General features: G+C 38.4%; 1 protein-coding gene and 1 long non-coding RNA gene across 4 annotated transcripts in view; one reads left to right on the forward strand and one right to left on the reverse strand.

The window, feature by feature from the left end:
* rai14 (retinoic acid induced 14) overlaps positions 1–26,488 on the forward strand; it is a 42,971-nt gene that overhangs the window by 10,480 nt on the left and 6,003 nt on the right. The window contains exons 3-15 of one of the 2 annotated variants that reach the window (XM_044334607.1): positions 12,270–12,400; positions 14,783–14,871; positions 15,218–15,282; positions 16,640–16,697; positions 17,324–17,394; positions 21,516–21,622; positions 21,734–21,918; positions 22,148–22,173; positions 22,590–22,676; positions 23,414–23,503; positions 24,757–24,879; positions 25,421–25,522; positions 25,684–26,367. In XM_044334607.1, coding sequence (XP_044190542.1) covers positions 12,270–12,400; positions 14,783–14,871; positions 15,218–15,282; positions 16,640–16,697; positions 17,324–17,394; positions 21,516–21,622; positions 21,734–21,918; positions 22,148–22,173; positions 22,590–22,676; positions 23,414–23,503; positions 24,757–24,879; positions 25,421–25,522; positions 25,684–26,367 — 1,818 coding nt within the window. The remainder of the gene's footprint in view (positions 1–12,269; positions 12,401–14,782; positions 14,872–15,217; positions 15,283–16,639; positions 16,698–17,323; positions 17,395–21,515; positions 21,623–21,733; positions 21,919–22,147; positions 22,174–22,589; positions 22,677–23,413; positions 23,504–24,756; positions 24,880–25,420; positions 25,523–25,683; positions 26,368–26,488) is intronic. The other variant, XM_044334608.1, reaches the window with a different exon arrangement.
* LOC122969037 lies at positions 24,086–25,765 on the reverse strand. Of its 2 annotated transcripts, XR_006398920.1 has the most exons (3): positions 25,677–25,765; positions 25,489–25,588; positions 24,086–24,862 (listed from the first exon to the last, which is right to left on the reverse strand). It is a non-coding gene; the product is annotated as an uncharacterized LOC122969037 (long non-coding RNA). The 2 variants fall into 2 exon arrangements; XR_006398921.1 differs by lacking the exon at positions 25,489–25,588 and having other exon boundaries at positions 25,677–25,763.

Raw genomic sequence — 26,488 nt, forward strand, 5'->3', positions numbered from 1 at the left:
ATGTCCAGTCCACCTCTTCTGCTACTTTAGTCGTCACGGTTAGTTAGCTATTGATTGCACTAGCCACCGTGCTCCTAATCCTAAAGTTTCACCCTTGATTTTGACCACATGGGCTTCTACAAGAATGTTAAAAACAGACTTGAACCAGTTCAAATCAATCCAAGGAAAGGCAAAGGAAAATGGCTTACGGCCTGTTTAAACATGGATCCAATTAAAGCAGGAAGTACTCATGGGATCTCTTTATTCCTTATCGGCTGTGTACATGAACCACAGACATACAGCCAGGAAACCTGCTTGTCAGCAAATACATGAGGCACTGAGCATGGCAGAAGGAAGCGGGTATGATCCTTGTGTTTGTGCATGTGTTTGCATGCTCATTTATGTGCGGGTGTGTGTTTGTTCATGGGCTTGTTTGTCATCTTGTGTGGGTGTGAGGGTATCGGTGATGATGCAAAGTGCTCGTCTGCTGGTGTTGTGTGCATGTTTGTGTATTTGTGTGAAGAGAATCTATTTGTTTGTGGAGGCATCTTTATTATTGTTAGTTTAATGTTCTTTAGGAAACTGTATGGCAATCAGGTCTGTTAACATGATTCAGAACTACGTGAGTATCATCATGTAGATGAAGTAATGGTGTAAGACACAACTAATCACTGATAAAGGTGGCGGCACCAGCGAGATAGACAGAAGCAGATAAGGTGGATGAGGGGAGTTAAGTTGAAAGGTTGTGGAAAAGAGGGAGGAGTTGTAAAGAATAATGAGAGAGGCGAGACAAAGATGAAGGAATAATGAGGAACAAGACCTGAAGAAAGGAGAGAAGATGAAAAGACAAGGATAAAAGAGGAGAGAGATTGTGGATGATGAGGAAGAAAGTGAGCTGGAGAGAAGGGCAGTCAGGCTCCCCGCCCCCAGCTTGGTTCAGACGGGGTGTTTAGTTTGGCCTGCTCTGAACAACTGGAACAATATTCATGCTAGGAGATGGATGGAGGGAGGGTTAGACTCAGTTCACCTGAAAAAAAAAACTATGAGAACTTTCCTTTTGGCATTGCGCTTCTTGATTTTCTGTTTACTTTCGAGAACTGTTTTTGCTCGCAAACGTTTGTGAGATGTGTTTTCAGTTCTATCTAATGGTTTAAGTGATGAAATGACAGACAGCTTTATGGATATAACTTTAAAGTAGAGCACCCAGACGAGCACTGTTTCCTGTTTCAAGTTTGTGCCCAAAATGTTGTCTTAGGAGCTCAACAGAACCATATGTGTAACTTTTTTTGACTCTACTGTGACTCTTTATACACTGACTGATGTCTGTGTCTGTGCGTGTATGAAGTGCCTTTCCTATCCCATGACTGAACTGAGGGATACAGTATATTTTTGCCCTACTCCACTGACTTTATGAGCAGCCCTCAAACGTAATGAGGCCGTTTGCTTTCCAAGTCCAGCAGTGTTTATTTATAGGGCAGGAAAGGCTATTTGTGTCAGGAGGAAGTGTTGCACAAGTGCTATTTTTTACTGGAGGTCTTCTTGTACCCATAAATGTCCTATGCCGGATTTCTGCATGAATCCTTCAGTTTTAAAATGGACAATAGGTACTTCTCAGTGAAAAGCGTGACCTGTATTCAAAGTTGAAACTCCATTTGTGACTCCAGCTGCAAATCATTTAAAGACTTCCAGCAGTAAGATAATGTACATGTAGTCAGCTAATTTTGTTATGCTTTTTTAAGGAGGTGGTAGGCCATATTGCACCAAACAAATATTATATGATCTGTCACAATGTCCAAAATTGCATTTGAACTTTGCTTTGATTTTAGGCGAACAGCTGATGCTTGTATCTGAATGAGCACATGGGTACAATGGGCTTGAGTCATGGTGGCCTCATAGTATTTCCGTAACTACAAAAGCTGTTTATAAGAGGGTTACTAGCAAAGCTGTAAAATAAGAGGTAATTAGAAAGGTCAAAGGGAAATGTTTTGAGTAGGGGTCGACTTATGTGCTGAATGAGGGCCGATAGTGAAGTGAAGAGAGGGCAGGGTGGGCTGATGGATGACGTGATGACAATTTAGTTTTTTTAGTTTTCCTCTCCGTAAAGTCTTCTCTTCAGTGGAAATGTTGAGAAGGAGAGATTACATGCCATCATATGTTTAATATGTTGAAAAAGTACAATGATATAATGTAGTGATGTAGTGTTAAAAGCAAATTTAAACTCATCTTCTAGTGCTTTACATTTAAAATATATTAAATGTAAACATGACTCTCAGTGTTAATAAACACAAATGAGAAAGACTAAAAACAACTCAAATAAGATCTTTAAGGCACTCTGCCAAATGTTGCTTTATTTCCTTTTTTGCATATGATTGACCAACATATTCATGCCTTACAAACTATAACATCACATTGTGGTAGACCTATGATCTAAGATGAATTTACATGGGAACTACATCTTGATTCCTTTGAAAATTATTTATCATCAGTTCATCTCAGGCTAAATGATTCTACTTGGCAGTCTCGGATGTTGGCAAAGTTGGTGCATAGAAGCCTCCTTGGCAAACATTAGGTGTTAATATGGCTGCCTTTTTAACTTGACTTCTAACTGGCATCTGCAACCACACCATTGGCTGATGTTCATATATGGACATACAGTGTGTTTTATATTACAGTACCACCATTCACTAGTTTAGAGAGTAAAGGAAATTTAGAGAGGAGAGGGCAGTGTAAGTAAAATTTTTTCATTATCTAAATGTGCAGTCCAGATTGTGAAATACATTGCAGCATCTTTCATTATGAGAGCAACCATCTGGTCTTTGTTTAACAGTTCTTTCTACTAACTCTCTTATTCTGGGTTTGAGTTTCAGAGTCCAGTAAACTATTGTGGTGTGTGTGTGTATGAGTGCTCATGTGTGTTTGTACCACACTAAGCTGTTTCAGCTGCGGCCCAGGAGAAAGGACGTATTGTTTGAGGACATTTGAGCATCTGCTTTGTTGTAGATAAGGGGTTTGAAGTTAACGTCCACTGCTGATCAAAGGGCACAGATATTGTAGATGTGTCAATCTCTTGTCTTTCTTTCACTGTTTCTTTCCTTTTTTATCCTGTACATTGTTCTCTCTCCTTTCCTCTCCTCTACTTCCTGCCTGTACTGCCCTCCTCTGTCTCTCAAACATCAACAAAAGAATATAGAGGTTATTCCCCTCTGGAGTGAAGTCTCTTGTTTATGTGTCTTAACTTGCATCTAACCTACTTTTCTTCCTGCATTTATTTACTCTTTTTTTTTTTTACACAAAAAAAACATGGTTGCAATCTGATTTAGTGTGTGATTTGGAACAGTGGATGTTGTGTGTTATGTTCATGTTATGTTCAATCATGTCACTTCCTCTTCTTTGTATTTTCATCTTGATAATCTCTCTTTTCTCCTTTCTTACGTGACATAACCTGACTTGGTCTGTTTTATTTCCTTGCCACCTTTTAGCCTTTTAGTGAGCCATACATTTAGAAATAATACCTCCTAACTCAGTCTGCTCTCTTTTCTCATCTATTTCCCTTCTGTACTGTCTTTATGTCTTCATGTGTTTTTGTTTTTCTTGCCCAACTACTGTAACAACAAGGCCTATTTTGTTGGCAGTTGATCTGTACTTCACCTCAGTCCAGATCAAGATGTCTTCACAATTACTGGCCAGATTACTATGAAATTTGTTGGGGGTATTTTTGATCCCCAGAGTATGACTACCAGTGATTTGATGCCACTGTCAAATTTCCCTGAAACAACACTTTAGTCCGTGACAAGACATCTGGAATGTAATTCCTGGATTTCCATGAAATTTGCTGTGGATATGCACAGTCCTGATTTGGCCTCTCTCTGATTTTTCTAATCTTTAGATTTCCTGGGAAAGGATTTGCTTAACATGCATTTTGTTTTTCGGTGTCACCCAAGTTCACGAAGCAGTTCTTTAGCTCTTTGTTTTATATTAGTTTACATTAGTTTTATCAGCTTTAATTTTGATACTACTCTGTTAACCTTGTTTCTTTATATATGGACCTAATTCAGTTGCATTGAAATATACAGTAGAGTCTCCCCCTTAAGTCCTTTTTAAAAGTGATTTTGAGCGTAACGAAGGCAAACAGGACCCAGAACATCAAAGAAGAGCAAACCCCCTTTCTATCTGTAGATCAACAAAAATGTTATTTTGTCTGTTGAGGACGAGAATATCGAGGATTTTCCAAAGTAAATGTTTTTCTGTTAAGCTCTGTCTGCTGTAAGTGGCTGAACTCTATAAACATACAAAATGTGATGTAGGAATTACTGTTTCCTGATCTTTGTTTTTCCTTGATAGACAGAGGAAGTTCAGAGAAAGTGAAAAAAGCACTCTTAGCAGACATGTTTATGCAAAAACCATTAAGTTAACAAACATCAAATGCACTCGATGAACTGTTTTGATCTGTTTTCTTTGCAAATTAGTCTAAACATTAAGTAATTACTGGGTGTTAGAAGTTGCAGTTCCACATATTGTTTTCAAGACTTCATAGATTGACTTATTGACACCTGTAAAACACATAAAGGAAGGAGTGAGGTAAGAAATAATGAGTCATTAAAATATAACTTTAAAGCAACACAGAACATAAATATATAGTAAAAATTCTGATTTATCAGTTCTATACATCTCTATTTCTCTTTATCTCTCCGCATTTTTCTCCCAATTCATAGTTACTCTTTTCCATACCTTTTTACCTCTTTTGCTCTCTTGTTCTTGTCCTTGCAGCCAGCCCCTGGTCTGGACAAACAGGAAACACTTAGTGTTATCAGTGGACTCTTTGTGTGTCTTAATGAGTGTCAGGCCAAAGACAGAGAGGGAACAAACACTACCGTCCACACCCTGATCCCCGATATAAACACACTTATCACTACAGAATAAAGAGAGGGAGAACCTGTGAGAGAGAGGGAAACGGAGCTGGAGAGGAGGTGGGCAGTCAGGGAAACAGAACTGAAAGTAAGAGAGGAAATAAGATTCATTTCACTTCCTGGCGGTCCACACAGAAGGACAGTGGTCTTACTGCTTCACTGTATAATCTCAGGATTAGTGACCCATGATTTATTGCTGGCGCAACCAATGTGGGCTAAACCCATACTGTCCAGTGCAGGCCATTGTAGGCTAAGCCTACAGTATTCAATACAAGCACATGTTGTCCAAAGTCATTTAGAGTTCATGTGTTGTGCTGTTTTTGACATTTGTACAGTATTTATCATGTTCTTTCCTCTGTTGTGTCGAGATTTTAGATCATGAGGAGTTTAGGGTAAATCAGATAACTAGGGCTATAATTTCGAGCTGCAACTAATGATTATTTTCATTATTGATTAACCCCTGGTTATTCTCTTAAATAATCATTCAGTCAGCAAAATGTAAAAAATGGTGAAAAGGTGGAATTCACAATTTCTCATATGCTAGAATGATGTCTTTGATTTGCTTGTTTTGTCTGACTAACAGTCCCAAACAGAAAGATATTCAATTTAGTGTCATATGATAAAGAAAAACAGCAAATGCTCACAAGTAAGAGAAATGACTGAAATGATTAATCGATTATCAAAATAGTTGCCACTTAATTTTCTTTCAATGGACTAATTGTTGCAGCTCTACTGTTATTGATCAATTGGCACTGATATTAGGATATTAAAAATGAATCAAATGCATCTCCTTCTCAGTTCAGAACTGGTTCTCAAAACTCAACCCTATCAGCTAGTTGTCTCCACACCGGTTTTCCCTGCACATAAAAAGACCTCTTTTCCTCAAGAAACATTTAGTTTCCTACCAGCTTTCAGTGACTGGCATAGCATACCTCCCTACTAGTCTCTAGCTACTATATACACAGCTACTTTGCAGGGACTTGGGAATGCTTTAAAAAATTACCAAGATACTAATCCATAAAACACAACAATGTACTTCTCCAGTGTGTACCTGATTGGATCTCTTATTGTTTAGTAAATAATTATTTACTTTAAAGACACAAAGATATTTTCTGGTACACTGTTTGTTATCTCTGTCTTGGAACAGGCAACACTTTTGGTTCAGAAGACTCTTAAACACAGTTTGTTTTATCACTTTTTGTTGGATCTGAGGCCTGTGCTGATTTTGCACCGTCTCTGCCAGCACATTATTTTTTCATCAGCCTCCCTGCGATGACACTAGTTGTGTATGAGGCTGGAACTGGAGCAGTGCATTCCGCTCCACTTAAACCTGTCCATTGCAATGTAGTCTAATGCTATCGGTGTCATGCTGCTCTATCGTGACGGCCCTTCATTTTTGTTCAGCCTATTAACATCACAGAGGCCATTAGGCAGGATCATACTATACAGTGCATCAGTGTTTCCCCTGTAATTCTTTGCCGGTAGGTGGTATTTGTGTTGGTAGAGGTTCAAAGTCCATTCCAGCTTTTCTCTCACATGCAGTTCCTGTTAATGAGATCACAATATGAGCATTCACAACTGTCAGCTGTATACTCTATCAGGTTTTTGAACAGAGCTGTTTCTTTACACTAATAGTACACAAGAATCACACCAAGCACATTTTTCTACCAGTGTGATGCTTCAGCGTACAAAGGGGAGGTCCTGCATGACACGAGACGAGTGAAATCAATCATGAACATTTGAGAACATGCACTTCTGAGACACAGATGTGTGAAAAGTTTAATGTACACAAAGCTGTTCTGGTCTTGTAAGGCTGGTTTCTCCTGTCATACAAACCCCTTTGAGTAATAATAAATGTCATGGTAATAAACAGTAACAGTACATATTTCTATTTGATAGAGAAGGGGAGTGTAGACCCTGTAGACACAGTGGAGGTCAAACTTTGGGCAAGAGCTTTTGAAGAGACGTGCACATTCAGAGTGAAACTGTTGTTAACTTCTTACCATTTTCTTTGCCCTAAATGTTCTGTGGTTTTTTGATGCAAAGTAACTGACAGCTGAAGACAGCATGAACAAATCTTTACTGAAGTGAGTATATAGAGAACTGGATGTCTGGTGTTTCTGGTAGTACTTTTAATGACAGTGCAAAGCTCTGAACCAAGAAAATATTCCTAGATCCTTGAGCCTGAGTTTTAAGACGCTGCACAATTTCATACCTTGTTTGTGGTTTCCCTACTCTGTAAAACTACTCTAACACTTCTAACTGACTACTCCTCTTACTGCCCTCTTAGGTTGAACAGGTTTGTGTGGTTGACCACCTTTCATGTAAACTCTGCTGTTCTCTTGGTTTCTCTGTAAATGTTAAGTAGGTACATCTTAAGAATGAACTTGAGCCTTTATCTTCTCTCTGTGAGGCATTTTCCTAACTTACTACTACTACTACTTCTGCATACTGTAGCTGAAAAGAATACACATCCTTCTCTGCATTGTGCCAGTTTGTTTCCTTTTCCTTATCTGTCTTTGTCATTTGTAACATGCTCAGCCAATCAAGCATCTCTGAAATTCATATCATACCAGCAGCTAAATATTTGCTGCTTGAGTGGAAATCAGGAATCAAGATAGCCAATACCATGCAGTGTGCTAGCCTGTGGGGAAACTTCTCTGAGAAAACCATATTCAATCTTTGCAACAGGCATTAAAAATATATATACATTAATAATATTTTTTTAACCAGGAATAGGCAAGGAGACAGGATTCAGTTTTTGTAAATGGTGCCAAGTCTGGATTGATCGTATTGGTCACATTGGACACAAGAAAACCACAAATTTGCAGAAATGAATCAGATGCATTACCAAGAGAGCTTTACTTCTTTTAGAGATCTCATACATTGCTGAATTATACAGGCACACACTATACAAGTTAGGCTTAAATTCAACCGTAGTAGCCTGAACTAATTGCAAGATGTGACTGCTTGTATTAGTCAATCTGTCATGTTTAGGGGTGTGTTTATTTTGCTGCTGTTTCCGGATCACAAAGCACTCAATTAGAGCAGTAAGATCCACCCTTCCTGGTGTCCTCCAAACAGGATAAGGAGAGTACTGGGTACAGCTGAACAAGTACTGCCTCTGTTTCAATGAAATGTATTGAATAATTTAAAAAATACTGAAAAGTAGCAGCGTGCACAGCTCCGATACTTAAGCAAAGTATCGGGTGCACGGTTGTGGTGAGGATCAAAACAAAGGCGTGACGCTGATGATAACAATAAATACAGACAATAAATACAGACAATAAATAAGAAGACTATAGTTATGTGAGTGTTGGAGTTTTGTTTAGTTAGTAGTTTAATTTACGTTTGTTTACATTATGTAGTTCTGTTTACGTTTCTTTGATAATTTTTGTAAAACTCCAGCAACAGAGGCACTGCGGACGTTCATATACGTACATATTTCTTTCCATTTCCTACAGTTACGCTACATGTCTGCTCATCTTTGCCTTTTTAGTTCTACCATCTCTTTAAGTGTAACTATTTTTAGTACTTCAATGCCTCAGTTCCCTGTGAGCTGATTGAAAAACACATGACCGTCTGTATGAATATCATGAGACTTTTCATACAAACATACTGGGAGGCAAATCCAGCCCACCTCTGTGAAAACAAGGACTCTTAGCCACTACACCATATGGGATATGTCCTGTATAACTTCATCTACCTCCTACTGTGTCATGTTTCACTGCACACCAATCATACTGACAAACAGTTGCACGTTCGCTGACTTCACTGTTCCACTTTCACTTACCCCCCCCCCCCCCCCCCCCCCCCAATCCCTCAGCACCTTTGTGAATGTGTTGCTCAAGACCACACGGTTTGAGGAAACTGTTTAACAGAGGTGGTCGGCCACCCAGGTCCTGATGCATCTCGTCTAATAATAAATTCAGTTAATTGATGACAGCCTAATAGTCACACTCATTGAAGTATGCTGTGAAATAGCACCTCTTTTGTTACCTTACAGTTAATATTATATTTCATAAACATGTTTTCATGTTTTGTGAATGGTCAACATTTCAGGCGAGGTGGCCAACCTCAGCTATGAAATGTAAAACGTTCCTCTCTGATTGATGGAAAATCTCTGCAAAGTTACCCATATATGTGTGTTTCCAGAAATTCCTGCATATGTTATATGCACTGCAACTAGAGCTACAATGATTAATGGATTAGTCTGTAAATGTAAATATTTTCTGTTTTATTTAGTCTGTTGTGATAGTTAACTAAATATCTTTGGGTTATGGACTGTTGGTGTGGACAAAACAAGACATTTGAGTACTTCATCTTGGACTTTAGGAAACAGTGATCATCACTTTTCAACATTTTGTGACATGTTATAGACCAAATGACTAATTGATTAATGGAGAAAATAATCAACACATTAAACAATAATGAAAATAATTGTTAGTTGCAGCCCTATGCCACAAGGCCAAAGGTTGTACAGGGACACAGCACAGCGGCAGTTTCCGGGGGATGCTAATGAACACACTAGTAATTAGGCTAATGCTAGGTGTGCTATATAGCCAATATCTCCTATAATATTGGAATTGTTTAATAAGAATTTTAAAACTCAAATAAACTCATATTAGCTGATTTTCTAGCATCACTGACAAGTGGTTGACTTCAGAAAAGCTCACATTTGTGTGTGTTCTTCAATTTTTTATTTGTACATGATGATTATGCTGAAATTCCTACTACTGCACATGTGCTATACAGCAGGGGTTCTCAACTGTTTGTAATTTAATGCCCACTTCTGATTGTTAAAAAATTTCCGAGGACCACCTTCCCAAATAAATGAGAAAAAACATAACATGACAAAAAAGGAGAAAAAATGAACTGGTCTGTAAATATGTGCTATGCCACTGTCATCTGCAATGACCAAAATAAATATTCTGCTTACCAGCAGTGAGACACTTGGGACTGCTTCTGGGAAATAATGAAATCAAGTCATGGTGGAGGGGGGGGGGGGGATGCTGACACGCGGAGTAGCATTAAATGTTGCTTTCAGTTTGTTCCTTCCCTTTGATTTTGTGAGTCTCAGTGGAAAACCCCTGACTCACATAAATAGGTGGTGGTGCAAGGCAACAGAAATTTGATTACCCGTTTTGACAGAGAGGGATATTGACTGACAGCCAGTATCCAGAACGAAGCAAGGTCAACTTGTGTGAGCTGAAGCTTCAGGTTGCTGTCTGCTGATAGTTCCATCAGTTCATTTTCCAACACAAAAATACCTAGTCATTGAAATCATTCATTTTTGTTTAACGTTTTTTATTCATGTGAATTCTTGAGCACATTTAGATATAAAAATAGCTAGCTTTGGCAGTACCGCTGCCTCCACGGTGCTCATAATGGTGCTCTGAGGCCTACCTGTGGACTCTGACCCACTCGTTGAGAATGGCTGCTATGGAGCAATACATTCCATGATCCAGTCATTACCTTATTTATTAACACTGTACTGGTCTTTGATATTTTGAGATATACTTGGTCGGACACCTGGTAGATTCATCTATCTTTTCCACATGACATTTGTCTGTGCTCAGACAAGTGACTTAATATCCAATCTGTTATTTCCAGTCTGTCAGAGAACATTCTCGTCACCACCTCTTAAATTGTATCTCACTTCTTGCTTTAGTTCTTTGAAGCCTGATCAAGGAGACATGGATATGGTGTGTGCATTTGTTTACGTTTGGAGAAGGATCAATTTGCCAGAGCTCCACAGAAGAAAAGCAACAATCTCTCAGTCATTTTGGCATTACTTATGTTTAATTTTCAAGACACCAACAATTTAAGAGTTTTTCACTTCCTTAGTGGTCCACATTAATGATCCTGTGGCTTGGGCTGCAGAGCTCAGTGGTCATCCAAGCTGTTTAAGTGACAGAAGGGATTTTTATAGCCCTGCGTTTTTCCACCAGCTGTGCAAAACGTATTGCAGTGATTGCATTTGGGTGTTTGCCGCAGAAGCTATTTACACCATGTATTGCTATGCTGGCTTATTGCTCTCCAAAAATAGGGTACAGTTTGCTACCACCAGTATTTATGGAGTCAGAGAGTTCAAACCCCTTATCACGTGTAGGTCAGTAGGCTATCAGGTCAAGTCTAATGCTGTACTGCATCCTAATATGCAGGTGGAACATAGGGGGAGTATGATTCAGCTGACTAATGTACTCGAGCTGCCAACGTGGTCGGGCTGCATGGATTCAGTCCTCTCCTCTTACTCTGGTATCAGATTAAGGAAAGAATTTTATTTACAACCTGCTCCTCTAACAACCATTTCTTTAATCTTATTTTCTAATCTGTTTTTAATGTGATGTTTGATATACAAATACAACCGTTGAGAGGTTGAGTAGCTCCTTCAAATGACTTGATTATATGATTTGGATACGGCTAGGCTGCTTCTCTCCTGATTTGATATTCCGGATTTTTATTTGTTACAGTTTGTGTGTCCAAGATAATTCTCTCTGTATGTTTATAACATTCTTCTTCTTTTTTTTTTTTTTTTTTTGGAGTTAACATTTGTTTATGGCCAGAGGTAAAATGCTGTGGTGGGCAGCTCTTAAAGCTTGCTCTGCTGTATTCTGTGCCATGAGACTGCAGTGTAGCAAGATTGTCTCTGTATGAGATCATGCTTGAAGCTTTCCAATAGCTGATTTCTCTCTATCTGAACAGCCTGTCAGCAATACAAATGTGGGGCCATTTGGTTTGTGTTTGTGTGTCAGTGTGCGTGTGTACATTGGATGTTGCACATGAGTGTGTGTGTGTGCGTGTGTGTGTGTGCGTGTGTGCATGCATATTCACATATGGACACAAATGTTTTGTGTGGGCTTTAGCAGAGCCAAAGAAACATTCTCTCTCTATGAAAAACATTACTCACATTAAGTACATCTCAGCCATTTTGGCTGCAGTGGAAGATTTTCTTATGTGTCTGTAAATGTCTGACGACAGCATGTCATTGTTGGGAGTGTATACATTTTTGTTAGAGAAAAGGTTGATGCAACATACTTTCCTAGAATTAAATATTTTTGTTTGGATACATAAATCACAATGATAATGAAATAAATATGTTAAACTCTGTAAGAGTTTACAGACTGAGGAATCGCTTTGTTGTGATGGTTTTGTTAAGTGATCCTTATTTTGAAATACCTAAACGGCACATTATTTGCAGAGTATTATTGTTCATCTCCTGCTTCCCCATTTGCCTCTGCTTACTTTTGATGTAATTTTTTTTTTGTCTCACCCAATCTCTTCTACTCTCTTCTCTCTGTCCTTCATTTTCCCTGTCTCTCTCTCTCTCTCTCTCTCTCTCTGTCTGTCTTATTCTCCTCTTTTCCAAATCATCTCCTGTAGGTCAATGAGTGGAACAAAAATGACGAGCGCCTGCTTGCTGCGGTGGAGCATGGCGAGGTGGAGAAGGTGGCATCGCTTCTTGCCAAGAAAGGTGCCAGCGCTGTAAAGCTGGACAGCGAGGGCAAATCAGCGTAAGCATCCTTACTTTTAATCTAAAAAAGAACAAAGACTTTAATACAGATTTAGCAGTCAAAGAAATGTACTTTCTTGCACACCTTTGTGCTGTATATTGATTTATAAGTCTTTTTGTAATTAGGGTTGATCTACAGTAAAGCACGTAAAGCCTAGGATAACTTTCCACATGGGGACAATAAAGGACACAATAATCAGAACATGCCTTCTGCCAAAAAATATTCCTGCAGAGTGATTAACTGAAAGAGACAATAGTCTGCCGTGGCTTCTTTAGGATGAGTGTGGGATGTGAGAAGCAGCTTCAAAACAAAAAGACACATGGATTTAGATCTGGTACACTGACAAGGCTGCAAATGACAAATCAAAAACCAGAATAGAGCAAAATGTGCAGATCTCCAGTTTGCCGCCTAGTTTAATAACATCCGACAAGTACTATTGCAGTTATTTAGATGTTATCTGGGGCTTAACTCACATTTTTAACAACAGAGGTCTAGTGAGAAATGGATTCTGGTAAAATAAAAGTAGATGTACTTGATTTCATGGAAACATCATCTTATCGCGTTTTCCTTTCGATTTAAGGATTATATGTGCTTCTACAGTATATGTTCAAATTCTCAAGTCTTGTGCTTATGAAACGACTTTCATGCTCCACAGCAAAATGTTAAAAATGTATGGCCGATCTAAAAATACAACCACTTTTCTTAAGTTCTGGGAGGTTGACATTTTGCAACCCAATGAAGCCATTCATGCAGCCTCCCTGAGAACCAGTGTTTTAAAAGCTGGCTCATTTCTGCAGAGGCGGTGGAACTCGTTGCCTCACCAGTTGAGATTGTTGATAAGACAGAGGCTCAGTGTTAATATTTGACCTCTTTCTTTTTCTGAAATACAACACTCACTGACCTCAATGTGTTCAGCAGCTCATGCAGAGCCAGGAACATCAAAACACAGGAACAAATGTACGGGGGAAAAACGAAAGCGGGTATTCTCACATGCTGAAACAAACACACACAGTCTTATTATTCCACCGGTAGTTCACATCCTTGACCTTTTCTCTGTTTGTGACTAGAACACAAAAACACACATACAGATGCATACTCAGCCTTTGTAAATCATGAATGTGGTAGTTTGGGATCTCAAAGCTCCAATCTTTTCAGGACGCACAAAGGAGGAGTCTACAGTATCTCTATGGTGATAAAACCTGATTGAAAGGCATGTGGGCATAGTTGTGTGCGTGTGTGTGTGTGTGTTTGTATCCCACGCACACACCAAGGGAAGGCAGGACATGTGTAGTTTTTTTTCATTCTGCTCGTTGAGCTGGAAAGAGGTTGTATTGATTTCCTTCTGAACACATATGCACAATGCAGGCAAAGGGTGTTTTTTGCATACAGAGTGATATTGACTTATTACATTTTTGCCTACAAGGCAGTGCTTTACCTTATATACACTCAAAATAACACTGATTACTGGACAAGTTTAAATTCTGAAAACTGTAAGTATTCTATAAGATCGGCCGGTTATAACCTTAAAAGTAAAATGAAATTGTATCCTTGAATTCCTTCCATATAGAAATTGTCTAACAGCCAGGAGACATTTAGGTTAGCTTAGCATAAAGACTGGAAACAGGGGGAAACAGCTAGCCTGGTTCTGTCCAAGTATTTAAAAAACCTAATATCAACTCTATTAATATGTTATATTTTGTTTGTCTGTATGAAACGAAAGTAAAAATTACAATTTGTGGTTCTACAGGGAGTTATGTGCTCGGTGCAGTGACTTCCTGAGGTCTCAGCTGATGGCCTGGACAGGAAGTCATGGCTCCTGGCCAAGAAATAGTGTAACACATAACATCCTGTAAAACCACAAATTGCTGATTATTACATTTTTTACATAAAAAAAAACAAATATGTGTTAATTAAATGGGTTGGTAGTCGAAGTTTGTTACCCTTGAACAGAGCCTAGCTATTTCCTCTGTTTCCAGTATTTATGTTAAGTTAAGCTAACATGCTGTTGGCTGTAGCTTCATATTATAGGGAGGTAGGTCAGTGTAAACCAAAGTGCAATTAGAGATGGACAGAAAGGCAGCTTCCTTTGATAGGACAGGCAGAGAGGTGGACTTGCTGACTTTATTGGTTGTACTTTTTAATTACATCCATTGATGCAGCATGAGGTCACCACTGGAGATTCACTATTTTTTAATGTAGTAGTTTTTCAGGAAGTTCGAGAGGACTTTAATGTTGAAAACTGAGATCTAGCAAAGGTAGTAGTTGTAAAATAGCACTCTTACAAACATCTCTATGGCCATGAGTGTATATCTACTAACAATTACTGCAAGTCTAATTTGTTCTTGCTTTGTTTTTTGTTCTTTGCTTTGGGTTTGTGTACAGTCTTCATGTAGCAGCTACACGTGGTCAGACTGACTGCCTGTCTGTCCTCCTGTCCCATGGAGCTGACTTGTCAGTCACTGATGCTGCAGGTATGTAATGTGGGTATAAACTGTACAGTGGTGCTAAAATGTGTGTATGTTCTTTAGGATCATATATATTTCTACATAAATGTGATCATTTAAAATGAATAGATAAAGTATATATATTTTTTTGTGTTATGTTATTGTTATCCAGTTTTGAGACTTAGTGATCGTGTTGTAACATTTTAGGTCAAATTTGAACAGAAAATTCAAAATGATTCAGATTCTTCCTAGTGTCATTTCACTTTTTAAATTGCTTTCTTCTGGTCATCCTTTTTCCATCTCATACATATTGTCACTAAAATCTTTTGCGTTATGAAGATCCTAACAAATATCTATCTTTATTTGTGTTCAGGGTTTAATCCGTTACACCTGGCTGCCAAAAACAATCATGTTGAGTGCTGTAAAAAGCTCATTCAGGTAAGGTGGATAAAGTGAAGGAGGCTTTCAAAAGTAACAAACTGTGACTTGTGTCTCTAAAAGAAGCTGCCAGTAAAATGCAGTATGTTCCTACAGTGTTGTAATGGTGATTAGATACTACATGATGTTTGTTTTTATGTAATGGCTGTGCAGTATTTCAGGTTCAGTGAAATGTTTTCAAGATGTGTAACACAACAAGAATCACAAGAAATATGGAATAAAGAATGTTTTAATGGCAGAAGTTGTAGTCGCCCAGCAGGACATCTTCTTGGATGCATTAGTTGGTGTAGCAGAAGAGGAATGTGTGAAAGCAGGAGCATGAACTGTATGAAACCTACAGTCTGAATAGTCTCACTATTCTGTGAAGATGCCTGAAAATAGACAGTTTCACTGCTTCATTTCCTCACTCTGCCAATTGTGTGTATGCACGCAGATCAGCAGATCTCAATACACACACACACACACACACAAACACACACACAGCCTTCTCCGATCTGCTGACCAAACTATCCCATGACAGTCTGCAGCATCTCAGCAACACACACCTGCCTGGTCAAACATACATGCAATTCTACTGGTGCACATAGAAAAATATGCTTTAAATACCTTTTTGCCTCAGTCCCCCAAACTGCTGTGTGAAGTTCTGACAAACCTACTGTATGTAATAACTCTTTACAAGACATCAAGTTGTACCAAAGTATTCCACTTTGTTGCCTGAATTTTGTTAGTGACTAACTATTAGCTTATTGTTTACCATTAGCAACAATTGTTGCAAAAATTGTAGCAGTTCACCAATACTTGCAAACTATGGGGAGCACAGTATAAAAAACATGTAAATGCAAAAATATATTGTTTGCTGCAAATCATGTGTACACTTCCAGTGTTATCTAATATCAGATAAACATATTATCTATGTAAAGCACCAGTGATTAACAGATTTTGGTGTCAGTTCCTCAGAATATAATCTACTTTCTGTATATTTTTCAGTGGAAATAGAAATGTCGTAAGCAGCAGACAAACTAGATAATTAGATACTCTGCACCAGAATTTTATCTTATTTTTTATATTTTACGAGACAGTTAGAGTTTTATATAGAATTATTTGCCATTTTGGGACACCGTTAGACACCTTCTCTGGGAAGTTTTAAAAGTCTTGCAGGGAAACTGCAGGTTGATGCAGAGTGGGGACTAAATGCAATGTCTGCAAATCATCACAAAACAATCATTGAAAAGTACTGCATGTCACAGAATGCTGAAACGAAAGTGCAGGAGTATTTAGAAGCTTCACTTTCATAATCATTTATAATTTATGTGTAACATTGATTTGCACATCTGATATTTTTCTGTTTCCCCTCCAGGGTAAATGTCCTGTCGATGCTGTAGACAGCTCAGGAAAGACTGCTCTGCATCACGCTGGTGAGTGTTTTCAGTATCCTGAGAGCTAATTTTACAAAAGTGCTTTTATTGAAGATTAGCCTGCTTAGACGAGACATGGGAAAATATGTTGTGAGATCGAGTTTAAGCTGTAATATTATTTGGATGAAATCATCTACCATATTTGGAATTAAGTGATTAAATGTGATTTCAGTGCAGTTCATTTCAACTAAAAGTTCCCATAGTTCTCTTGCAGGTTTTCATTTAAATCAAATACTACAGTACACAGTGCTGTACATCTAACTTCCTCTCAGTGTCGAGAAGATCGCTGCTACTTTGTTGAAAAGTTTTATTTTTAGAGACAGTATCTGCCTACATTAGGCAAGACAGATCTCTTCTTAGCGTTTCAGTTTGTTCTACTACGCTGATATTATTTGACAGGGCTGTTTAGGTAAAAAAAAAAAAAAAAGGAAAGTATTTTAAATCTTGCACAAGTGGTGACGATGGTTTTCCAATGTCTTGTTTGCCTGCCTGTGTTACAGTTTTGTTAATGAAAAGGAGAAGAAAGTCCAACACAAAGCCTCATTTCAAATAATTGTGCTTCAATCTCTGGACACCTGACTGCTTTGTTTTTATTCATTCTGACTTTTGTTTTATTTTCTCCTCAGCTGCCAGTGGGAAGATCCAGACCATCCAACTGCTATGTGAACTCAAAAGTCCCGTCAACCTGAAAGATGCAGTATGTACTTTCTCATAACTTCCACTGTTTCTTCCCCAGACGTATTTTTCCTGGCAGGATAGAAGGGTTTCTGAAACAGAATATACACCACAAAAATGCACTTTCATTCATTCAATTTAGTCTCAATCATATCACTGTTCCACTGTGAGGAATTTGTTCAGGGAACATTAATCACTACTCATACGCTTTGGATTTTCTTTAGGATTTACCTGTCTATTGACCCAATGTTTACAACCCGTATGCTGTCAAATATTATTTACCTAATTTTAGATTTGTCTGCATCCCTTTATGTGATATTTAATTTTGTGAAGACAGCAGAAAACTAATTAACTGCTGATGCAGATGTCTCTCACAGCTGTAGAGCAACTATATGAAGGATCGCATTAACTGACATTTCCTCTCATTTGTCCTACTCTGTTTTAAGATTGATTAATATTGTTCAGTGTGTGTGTGTGTATGTATGTGTGTGTGGGTCAGCGTACTGTGGGAACTCCGCTCTGAAGCCGCAGACATGTGGTCTCCATTGCAGTGATGCTCCATGCCTGTGGTTTTTTTACCCAACTGGGGTGTGTTAGCATGATATTTCGTGTGTGTGTAATAGAGAAGAGAATGTGGTGCCTGTTTATTTCCCTTTTTATTATCACACCGTGGTCTCTCAGCCCTACATGTAAAGACATTTTGTTATTTCTAATTAAAATTTACTGCAGCCTCATACTTATTTAAGCTTGGGACAAGTTGTATGTTGTGGCTTTTAAAACTGGTGCGTGCTACCACTTTGCACCACTAGCTGTAAGGATTGTAAAGCTAAAGTATAGGGTTTCACATTTCACACTCACTTATACATCTCAAGTTTGACACGTGAGACGACAAACTCATCCCATACCGGAGTCTGTCATCTCGTCACAGATGAAAGACAACAGTGTAGTACTGTAGTCTGTTGACTTGAAGACGGTATGTGTGATGTCACTTCCATTGAACAGCATTCATGTTTCCAGCTACAATCATCTGCAAATGTGTATGTGTGAGACGTTAGCAGCTCTGTCTGCTGTTAGCGAACGCATAGACAGCGAACCACAAAATCATCTGGAACATATTGCTGTTTTTGCCGTGTTTTCTACGCTGAGCAGAACATGCCAGCTTGTTAGCTTCAGGCATATATCATGGCTATGACATATATCTGTACCTGATCTATATTTGACTTAAGTAAACACACAGCAAGATACTGAAGGAAAGAGAGGAACACCTGCCAGCTTACATATGTCAGACAAAGAATGTTTATAGAAAATCAAGTAAATGTAAACTTAAGTTCTTCTCAGAGACGGGGGTTATATAGAGTATAAAAGCTTCCTTTGTTTTCAGTTGGAAATAAACATTTCTCAACAAGCTCAGTCTTGACACAACTCACAGACGGGGCATGGTAATTCTTTGGCGTCCATGTGTTTGGTTTGAGTGGGTCGAAAAGTCTTTGAATACATCAAAAGGCATAATCTGGAATAAAGATGATCCTACTTTCTTCAACCTAGAACAGGGAGTCATGCATACTATAGTCACAGTATTTTAGTATATTTCAACAGAATGAAGAAAGCCTAAATGGCTGAAACGAAGATATTATGTGAACCTGTAGGATACAGTGAAAAAGTCCTCCGAGCTCAGAAGTTCACATCATATAGCACTTAATGAACATCTCAATAAAAGTTTGGCTCTTTAATTGTTGGTTTCATTGGTTTATTTATATTAAATGTAGTTTGCTATAAGTAATGCAATGTGCTGTGCTTTGAGGAATAGATGTAGTCTAATTAAGCAGTATGGTAATAGTTTAACAAGCATGAGTCAGGTTGAGGGTTGTCAGTGGACGTTAACATAGCAGGAAGTAGCTTGGTGAATTCTAGCTTCCCAACCTAAATGAATGGGGTTGCAAGAGAGAATAAAAGACAAGAAAAAAAAATCTACACAAAATTGAATATTTTACAGACTATGCTTTTTCCAGTCTTTTTACCTCTTCAGGCCTCTAAATTAAACAATCTGATCACTCTTTGTTTCAACAGTTCATGGACATATCCAACATGAGATGACGAGTTCACAAGTAGACATTACCTATTTTTAGGGGGTTGCTTGGTAAAAATGTTGGGTTTAAAGTATCCCTCACCCTCCTCCTCCATCACCATCACATACTGTACTGTGATGAAGAACCACTACACTTGTTTGAGCACAATGTTAAATCATTTCTCCTGTAAGAGGTGGGATGAAAAAATGCCCTTTCTAAAGTGGTCTGTCACATGTCCTGTTATCCACATGCACAGACCTGCATGTGTATCTAACATCAAGTAGCAAGCACCACAGCTGACAGTCACCAAGAAATGTTTGTCAGATCACTCTTCTTGACATAGAGCTTCAAAGATTAGTCGATTAATTGATCAGTCGATTGACAGAAAATTTTAAAAAATCGGCATCTATTTTGATAATCAGCTTCTTAAATGTGAATATTTTCTGTTTTGTTTTTGTTTTTTTTTCATCTTTCTATGTCAGAAAGCTGACTATCTTTGGCTTTTGGACTATTGGTCAGGACAAAACACTATTTCTCAAAACCCAAGATGCAACTTAAGATGTGTTTATTGATTTTTTTCACCATTTTCTAACACTTTATAGATCAAACAACTAATCAATTAAGTGAGAAAATAATCAACAGATTAATCAACACTGGAAATAATGGTTAGTTGCAGCCCTAACCTGACAGTTTCATTGTCATCCAACTTCAACATGTAAAAACAACAGTAGGTTATATATTCACTTTCAGTATATGTGGTAGTTTGACAACAAAGACATACAGAATTTAGTTTTAAGATTCAGTGTATCTAATAGATACTGGATCCAAAAGACAACCTTAAAATACAAATTATAAATACAAAGTTTCTCTTAAATGTTAGGGTTTGAAGACAGTTTCAGCTCAGTGTGTTCAGGATGCAGTTTTGATCATTATTGCTCCATAAAGAGTGTATTAAGCTTTAAACAGGAGCATGTTTGTAAGTGTTTGTCTCAATTGAGAGTTGCTGCTTGCTTGCCCCACTTCACTTTAGCTCTACCCAGACTTTACCCTGTTGCCCAAATTTGGGAAATCTAGCTTTAGACTATCGACAGGATAGTAAACTTCAAGGAACATGTGTAAACAGCCAAGTATTAATGCACACCTGTGTACATCTACACACACACACACACACACACACTGAATCTATTACTCTGAGAAGAACAAAATGATTTCTGCTTTTTAGATTCCAGAGAAGAAAGTGTTCAGTAGAAACAGACGGAGCAGAGCAGACGCAGGGCTGTTAAAGTCTTTAGCAGAGCTCAGAGGAACCCACAAACATAGTTTTGTACTCTGCGGTGTGTGGAAGCAGCAGCCTTGTAATATAAAACACAAAGCTGTGCTGACACACTTTACTGTTTCTTGACATTCTTTTGCTTTTTCCATTTGGATGTGACTTCTGATTTCCTCTTGTTTCACTTTTAACAATACACATGACCCACTGTGTGGAAATGTTTAGTTTAATACTGATTTCTGTATCTATTGTTTCTGTTTCATGCTTAATCACAAGTTACTTAGAAACATATTTCCTAATATTGTCTTGGTGAATATGACGTTCTTGTCCTGAACTCCAGCTCCTCCCAGACTCTACACTCAACAATCTCAACCAATCAAATGTTTAGGTTGGATTTAGGTCATAGATGGTTAAGGTTAAGTTAAGGGTCATGCTTGGGGGTTAGGATCTGCCAATCCTGGTGAAAAATATGTATACACTGTGTTGCAGTTGACCAACGCAGGGCAGTAAACTCCAGAGAGCCCATTCATTTAGAACTGGAATATATCATTTTAGGGATTTTCCCTTCTCATCCTGAAACACATGCCGCTTTTGAAAGCGGAACAACTTTGGCTTTCCCATTTGTCTGCTCAGAAATTCATTTCGGAGACGTTCAGTCTCTTTTTCACGTGGATCTGAGATTTCTCTCACCACACAGAGACTGACCATGCTCCGTGTCTAGACCCACGTCCTGATGTCACAAGAGATAAGTTATGTACTATATATATATGTATGTAATGTTAATAACTGTCTTTGTTTGTCCCAAAGGACGGACTCACCCCCTTGCTGTTGTCAGCCAAACACGGTCATGCTGATGTGTGCAGCACTTTGCTGGACTGCGGTGCTGAAATCAACACTTCTGACAACAGTGGCAGGTACAGAAAACATAGATTTTTGTGACAGAAATAATGTTCATGGATGATGGATAAATGTTGGATTGATGATCAGCATTCATACTATTGTATTTGGTTGCTTGTGTGTTGCAGGACAGCCTTGATGCTCGCCACTGAGTCCAACGCCGCTTCTGTGGTTGAAATCTTGGCTCAGCGTGGAGCAGATCTGTCAGCTGTAGATTCACAAGGCCACGATGTCCTACATTACGCCAAACTGTCCGGCAACTCTGAGGTCAAAACTGCTCTCATTGCTGCTCTGAACAGACAGCAGGTCCCAGGTGAGAGTTATGCGACAAGACACACACAATATGGCAAGTGGTGAGAGGTGAGAGTTGGTGTGTACAGTTGTCAACTTTTTAACACACACAGAAATGCCACTTTTGTGTGAAAGGGATTCATGCTGCTCTAGTTTCAACACAGTCAATACTGCCATCTGTTGGCGTTTTCCTGTAATTTGTGTTAGCGTTTGTTTTTAAAAAGATGTTTTTTTTTGGTCTCATTTTACAGATGCCAAGTCTCCTAGAAGTCCTTTGGTAAGAAATGAGTCATTTCCTCTTCTACTTTTCTGTCTGTCTCAGACTGTTGATCAAAGTTACTAAAACAGCTGAAATCATGACAGAATCAATTATTAATAACAGAGAAAGAGTCTAAATGTGTTTTCAGTACTGTGATTCATAGTGAATAGCAGCTAAAATTATGAACAAAAGACATTTGTCTAAGTTCTCTTGTGTAGCTGCACCTCATGTAGAGTAGTTCAGTATCAGCTTCTGTAATGTATCAGTATATTTCTCAGCTTGGAAAAAAAAATCTTTTAGTTGCTTTCTGTTTTGGAAAACAAAACTCAAGTCCAAGCACTCATTGATTGACTCTCCTTTTACTAACCAGCACTGAATCCCACTTTTCGTTTTTCTTTCTTTTCTTCTGTTTCTTTTGCTGACCCTCCCCTCAGCATGATCAAGTAGCTAAACTAAGTGATGAACGGATCACAACTCCCAAAAAACGAAAAGCACCTCCACCTCCTATTAGCCCACTGCAGGTAAATGCATGTCTCTCTGTGTATCTGTCTGCCACTCTTTGTATTAATGCATGTCTGTTATATTCATAAAATTAGTCTGACAGTCTGAGTATTTGTCTGTTACACATTATGTATTAAACAAACAGTTTTTTGATTACTACATAATTCCATATGTTTCATTTCATAGTTGTGTTGTCTTCAGTATTGTTCTACAATGTAGAAAATAGTAGAAATAAAGAAAAACCTTTGAATGAGTTGGTGAGTCCAAATGTTTGACTGGTACTGTCACAGTACATCTCTGACTAAAAGTGTTTCATTCATGTAGTATGTTCATTTAATACATGTACTAATCTGTATTTTATTTTCCAGTTTATGATTTTAAAAATGTACTTTATACAATAATCTAGAGCAGTAATATCTTGACAGGACACATTTTGAAACATAGGGGTTTTTTTTTGCTCTTCCTCTTTAAACCGTGTTTCTGTACAAACTGAATATAAACATAATGAACTCATTGTTCTCACCATGGCTAACAAACTATTTTACTATTAAAGCAGCTGAATAACTGTGGGCCCTGTTTCATCAAGCATCTTAAGGCTAAGATGATCTTTGACTCATTGTCTTAAAATGGAACTAAGATCATTTTAGCTGTAGGATGTGTTTGGGAAATGGGGCCCTGTGATTTTTTTTTTCCCAACCAGATCACAGCAAGGCTTTATGAGAAAAACTAATACAACTTTAACTTTGTCCTTCTTCAGAGCTCCGGACCCTCCTCTCCTTCATTCGTTACCTCCACTGGGACCCCTGTGTCCAACAAAAATGACACTCCCAAGAGATTCAACTACAAGGTAATATACCAATATAACAGACAACATGATAAATATTGGAAGAAAAAGCAGGAGTACTTTGGGATGACTGATATGCAGCACAGACTTTAGTTCATATGCTGATGTTTCTGCAACAATGAGCCTTCAAAGAGTCTTAGTTATTACTCCTGAGACACACAGATGTACAAAACTATCGCAGGAAAATCCACAAGTTAAATAAATGTAAAATTATTTACATGTACATGCACCAAATCTTCAATAAGAACCAAACTTCAACCATGTCTTAGTGTTAAAACCGTACATGCTGGTATTTATTTACCTGATAGTGTGATTTTACCTTCTATATAAAAAGAGGTTTAAAAGAGTAATGAAAAGGAAAAAATAAAATATTAAGTATCATACATTTATAAGTAGTTCACATAGGGCTGGGCAATGTGGATTTTTTTTTTATCACAATAACTTTTTTCATATCAATCGATATCAATATATATCACAATATGAATCAATTTAATATTTATGAACCTCAAAGTTCCCTTAAACTTAAAATTCCTTTAAGATTTCCCTTCAGCAGATTCAGAATGTGAAAAATAACCAAGAACTATGTGGGCTGCAGGCAGAAAATTAATTTTAATAAATAGATCTTTACAATGTAAACTCTTCGTTGTACAACAGCCTTCAAACATTACAGGAGACTAAAAAGTACACTTACACAAACTAGGTTTCCAAAAGTGCAAAGTCAGAAAACACCTTCAGCTTTCAAGTTTTACAGATCTACAAAATAAATAAAAATCTACATAGACTGTGTCATCTGTGCAAAAAGAGTACTATGTATAATAAACTGACCAAACGGACAACTAACATCTGAAATATTATCAGTCCAGCAGCCGTCCCAGACTCACACGTTCAAGTCAACACAACATGATGGTTATTTTATTCATAGTTAAACAAGTTGACTTGCCAGGCAGCATCATAAGCATGGGTGAAAACTGCATTTATTAGCCATTACCTGGAATTTGTCCATCTAGGATTGTAAAAATGTGTCCTCATTGTGAGATGTTGACTGAAAACATGTAGAAAAAAATGTTTACATGAATGACACTGCTGGATAACAGTTTTGTATATAATCATCCTTATCATACAGTAGCACGTCTTTACCAGTCAGCAAAATTCTTGCCTTTCCCGTTTTTCTTTATCTTCCTTGTCTTATCCATCTTTTGCTCCACTTTCCCACCATCCCCCACTCCTCTCTCTCCTCCCCCTTTCTTATTTCGAAGGAGGATGAAGTTAGAGAGGAGGTCGAGAAGCTACACGAGGAAAGAAACATGTTGCTGGAGACAATTGAAGACTTGAAGCAGACAGTGGAGCAGACGGTGACGGGTCCTGAAATGGATACAAAGGTGATTAACAGCTGAGCAAAGCTATAGTGAAGTATTTACATTTTAAAACAGATATGACAAGATCAGATGACTTGGTCTAAGAAAATGACGTCAGACTAGTTTGAAAAGTAGAGCACATGCATTGACTATACTGATGTATAAATATATTACTGTATGAACATTTTGTAAATGAATCATCTACCCAAGTAACTAAGTGTTTCTTAATTGGCTGAAATGTATTTTAAAAACTTTTGAGTTAGATATTACTGAACTTTTTTACATGATGGCTATTTTTATTCACTTTAACCTTTTTTCTGTGTTTACTAAAAATCTTTCTGGTCATTAAAATCTTTTCTAAGCTGTGTGCAATATTCTGACACCAGACATCTGTGTGCTGCTGAACTTTTTCACCTTCAGCATTCTTGAAGGAGGTCTAACCTCAGCTTAAGACATGTCACAGCTCGTTTTGTTTTTCAGTAGGTAGCTAGTGGTCCCTAACGTTGCTTTCATGTCTCTCTGTGTGCCTCTGCATGTGAATGTATGTGTATGTATGTGTTGACAGGTCGAGCACAGTTTAACTGCATCTGCGGCTCTTGTCTCTGCTCTGCAAGCCAAGATCACTGCACTTACTTTGGAAAACCAGCAACTTGTGGGCAAACTCAAGGTAAGTAACTCTTCATTCATTCATTGTTGCTCCAGTTAAACCATTAACAAGAGACAAAAACTCCACCTACAGCAAAAAAAGACTTGAATCTTCAAAATTTCACTGATAAAAGTGACATCAGCAGTACTCTGTTACTGAGGATTGTAATTTTCACCTCACAGAAACAGCCGTCCCTCCAAGGAAGCGAGGACCTAAAGGATACCAGTCGTCCGAACAGCATGACCTCCAACTCCTCCTTCCACTCCACCCAGGACGAGTTTGATTCATCGCCACCACCTCCCTCCTCCACTACCGGTTCAGGAGGTGTTTCTATCAGACAGGAAGACACAGTTGAGGAGGAAGAGAGTGAAGGAGGAAGCAAGGAGGAGATCAGATTGTTGAGACAAGCCCTCGAGAGCGTTCAGATGAAACTGCTAGAAACCAGAAAAGAAAACCGCTCGCTTCAGGCTCAGCTGAAACCTGAGAGAGGCAGAGAAAGAGAGGAGGATGAGAGCGTGAGGGAGAAAGGAAGAGAGGAAGAGCTGATGGAGAGTCTAGCAGAGCTTCAGGCAAAGCTGACAGACACCCAGGAGAGATACCACCAAGCTGTGGAGGAGGTGGAGGACCTGAGAGTGCAGATGGGAAGGGGAGGCGGTGACCTGATGGAACATGAAGTAAAACAGCTGAAGGCCCAGCTCGTCCAATCGGGATGTGAGCAGGAGAAAGCGACTCAACGAATCAGACAGCTGGAGGAGGCGCTGAGGAGGGCGGAGGAGGAAAGACAGAGCGTAAAGGAGAAAGAACAGAAGACGGCGCAGATTGAGGAGCTGTACAAGGAGGCGCAGGAGGAGATTAGGATGCTGCAGGTAAACATTGGCTTCTTCTTCTCTCTGAGTTTCCGTATAACTGAATGTGTTGAAAAGCACAGATAAGATAGATTCAACATTTTCTCCATATTCATCAAATATCTTGTCAATTTTTCAATGC

Source organism: Thunnus albacares, chromosome 18 (assembly GCF_914725855.1).
Source record: "Thunnus albacares chromosome 18, fThuAlb1.1, whole genome shotgun sequence".
NCBI lineage: Eukaryota > Metazoa > Chordata > Actinopteri > Scombriformes > Scombridae > Thunnus > Thunnus albacares.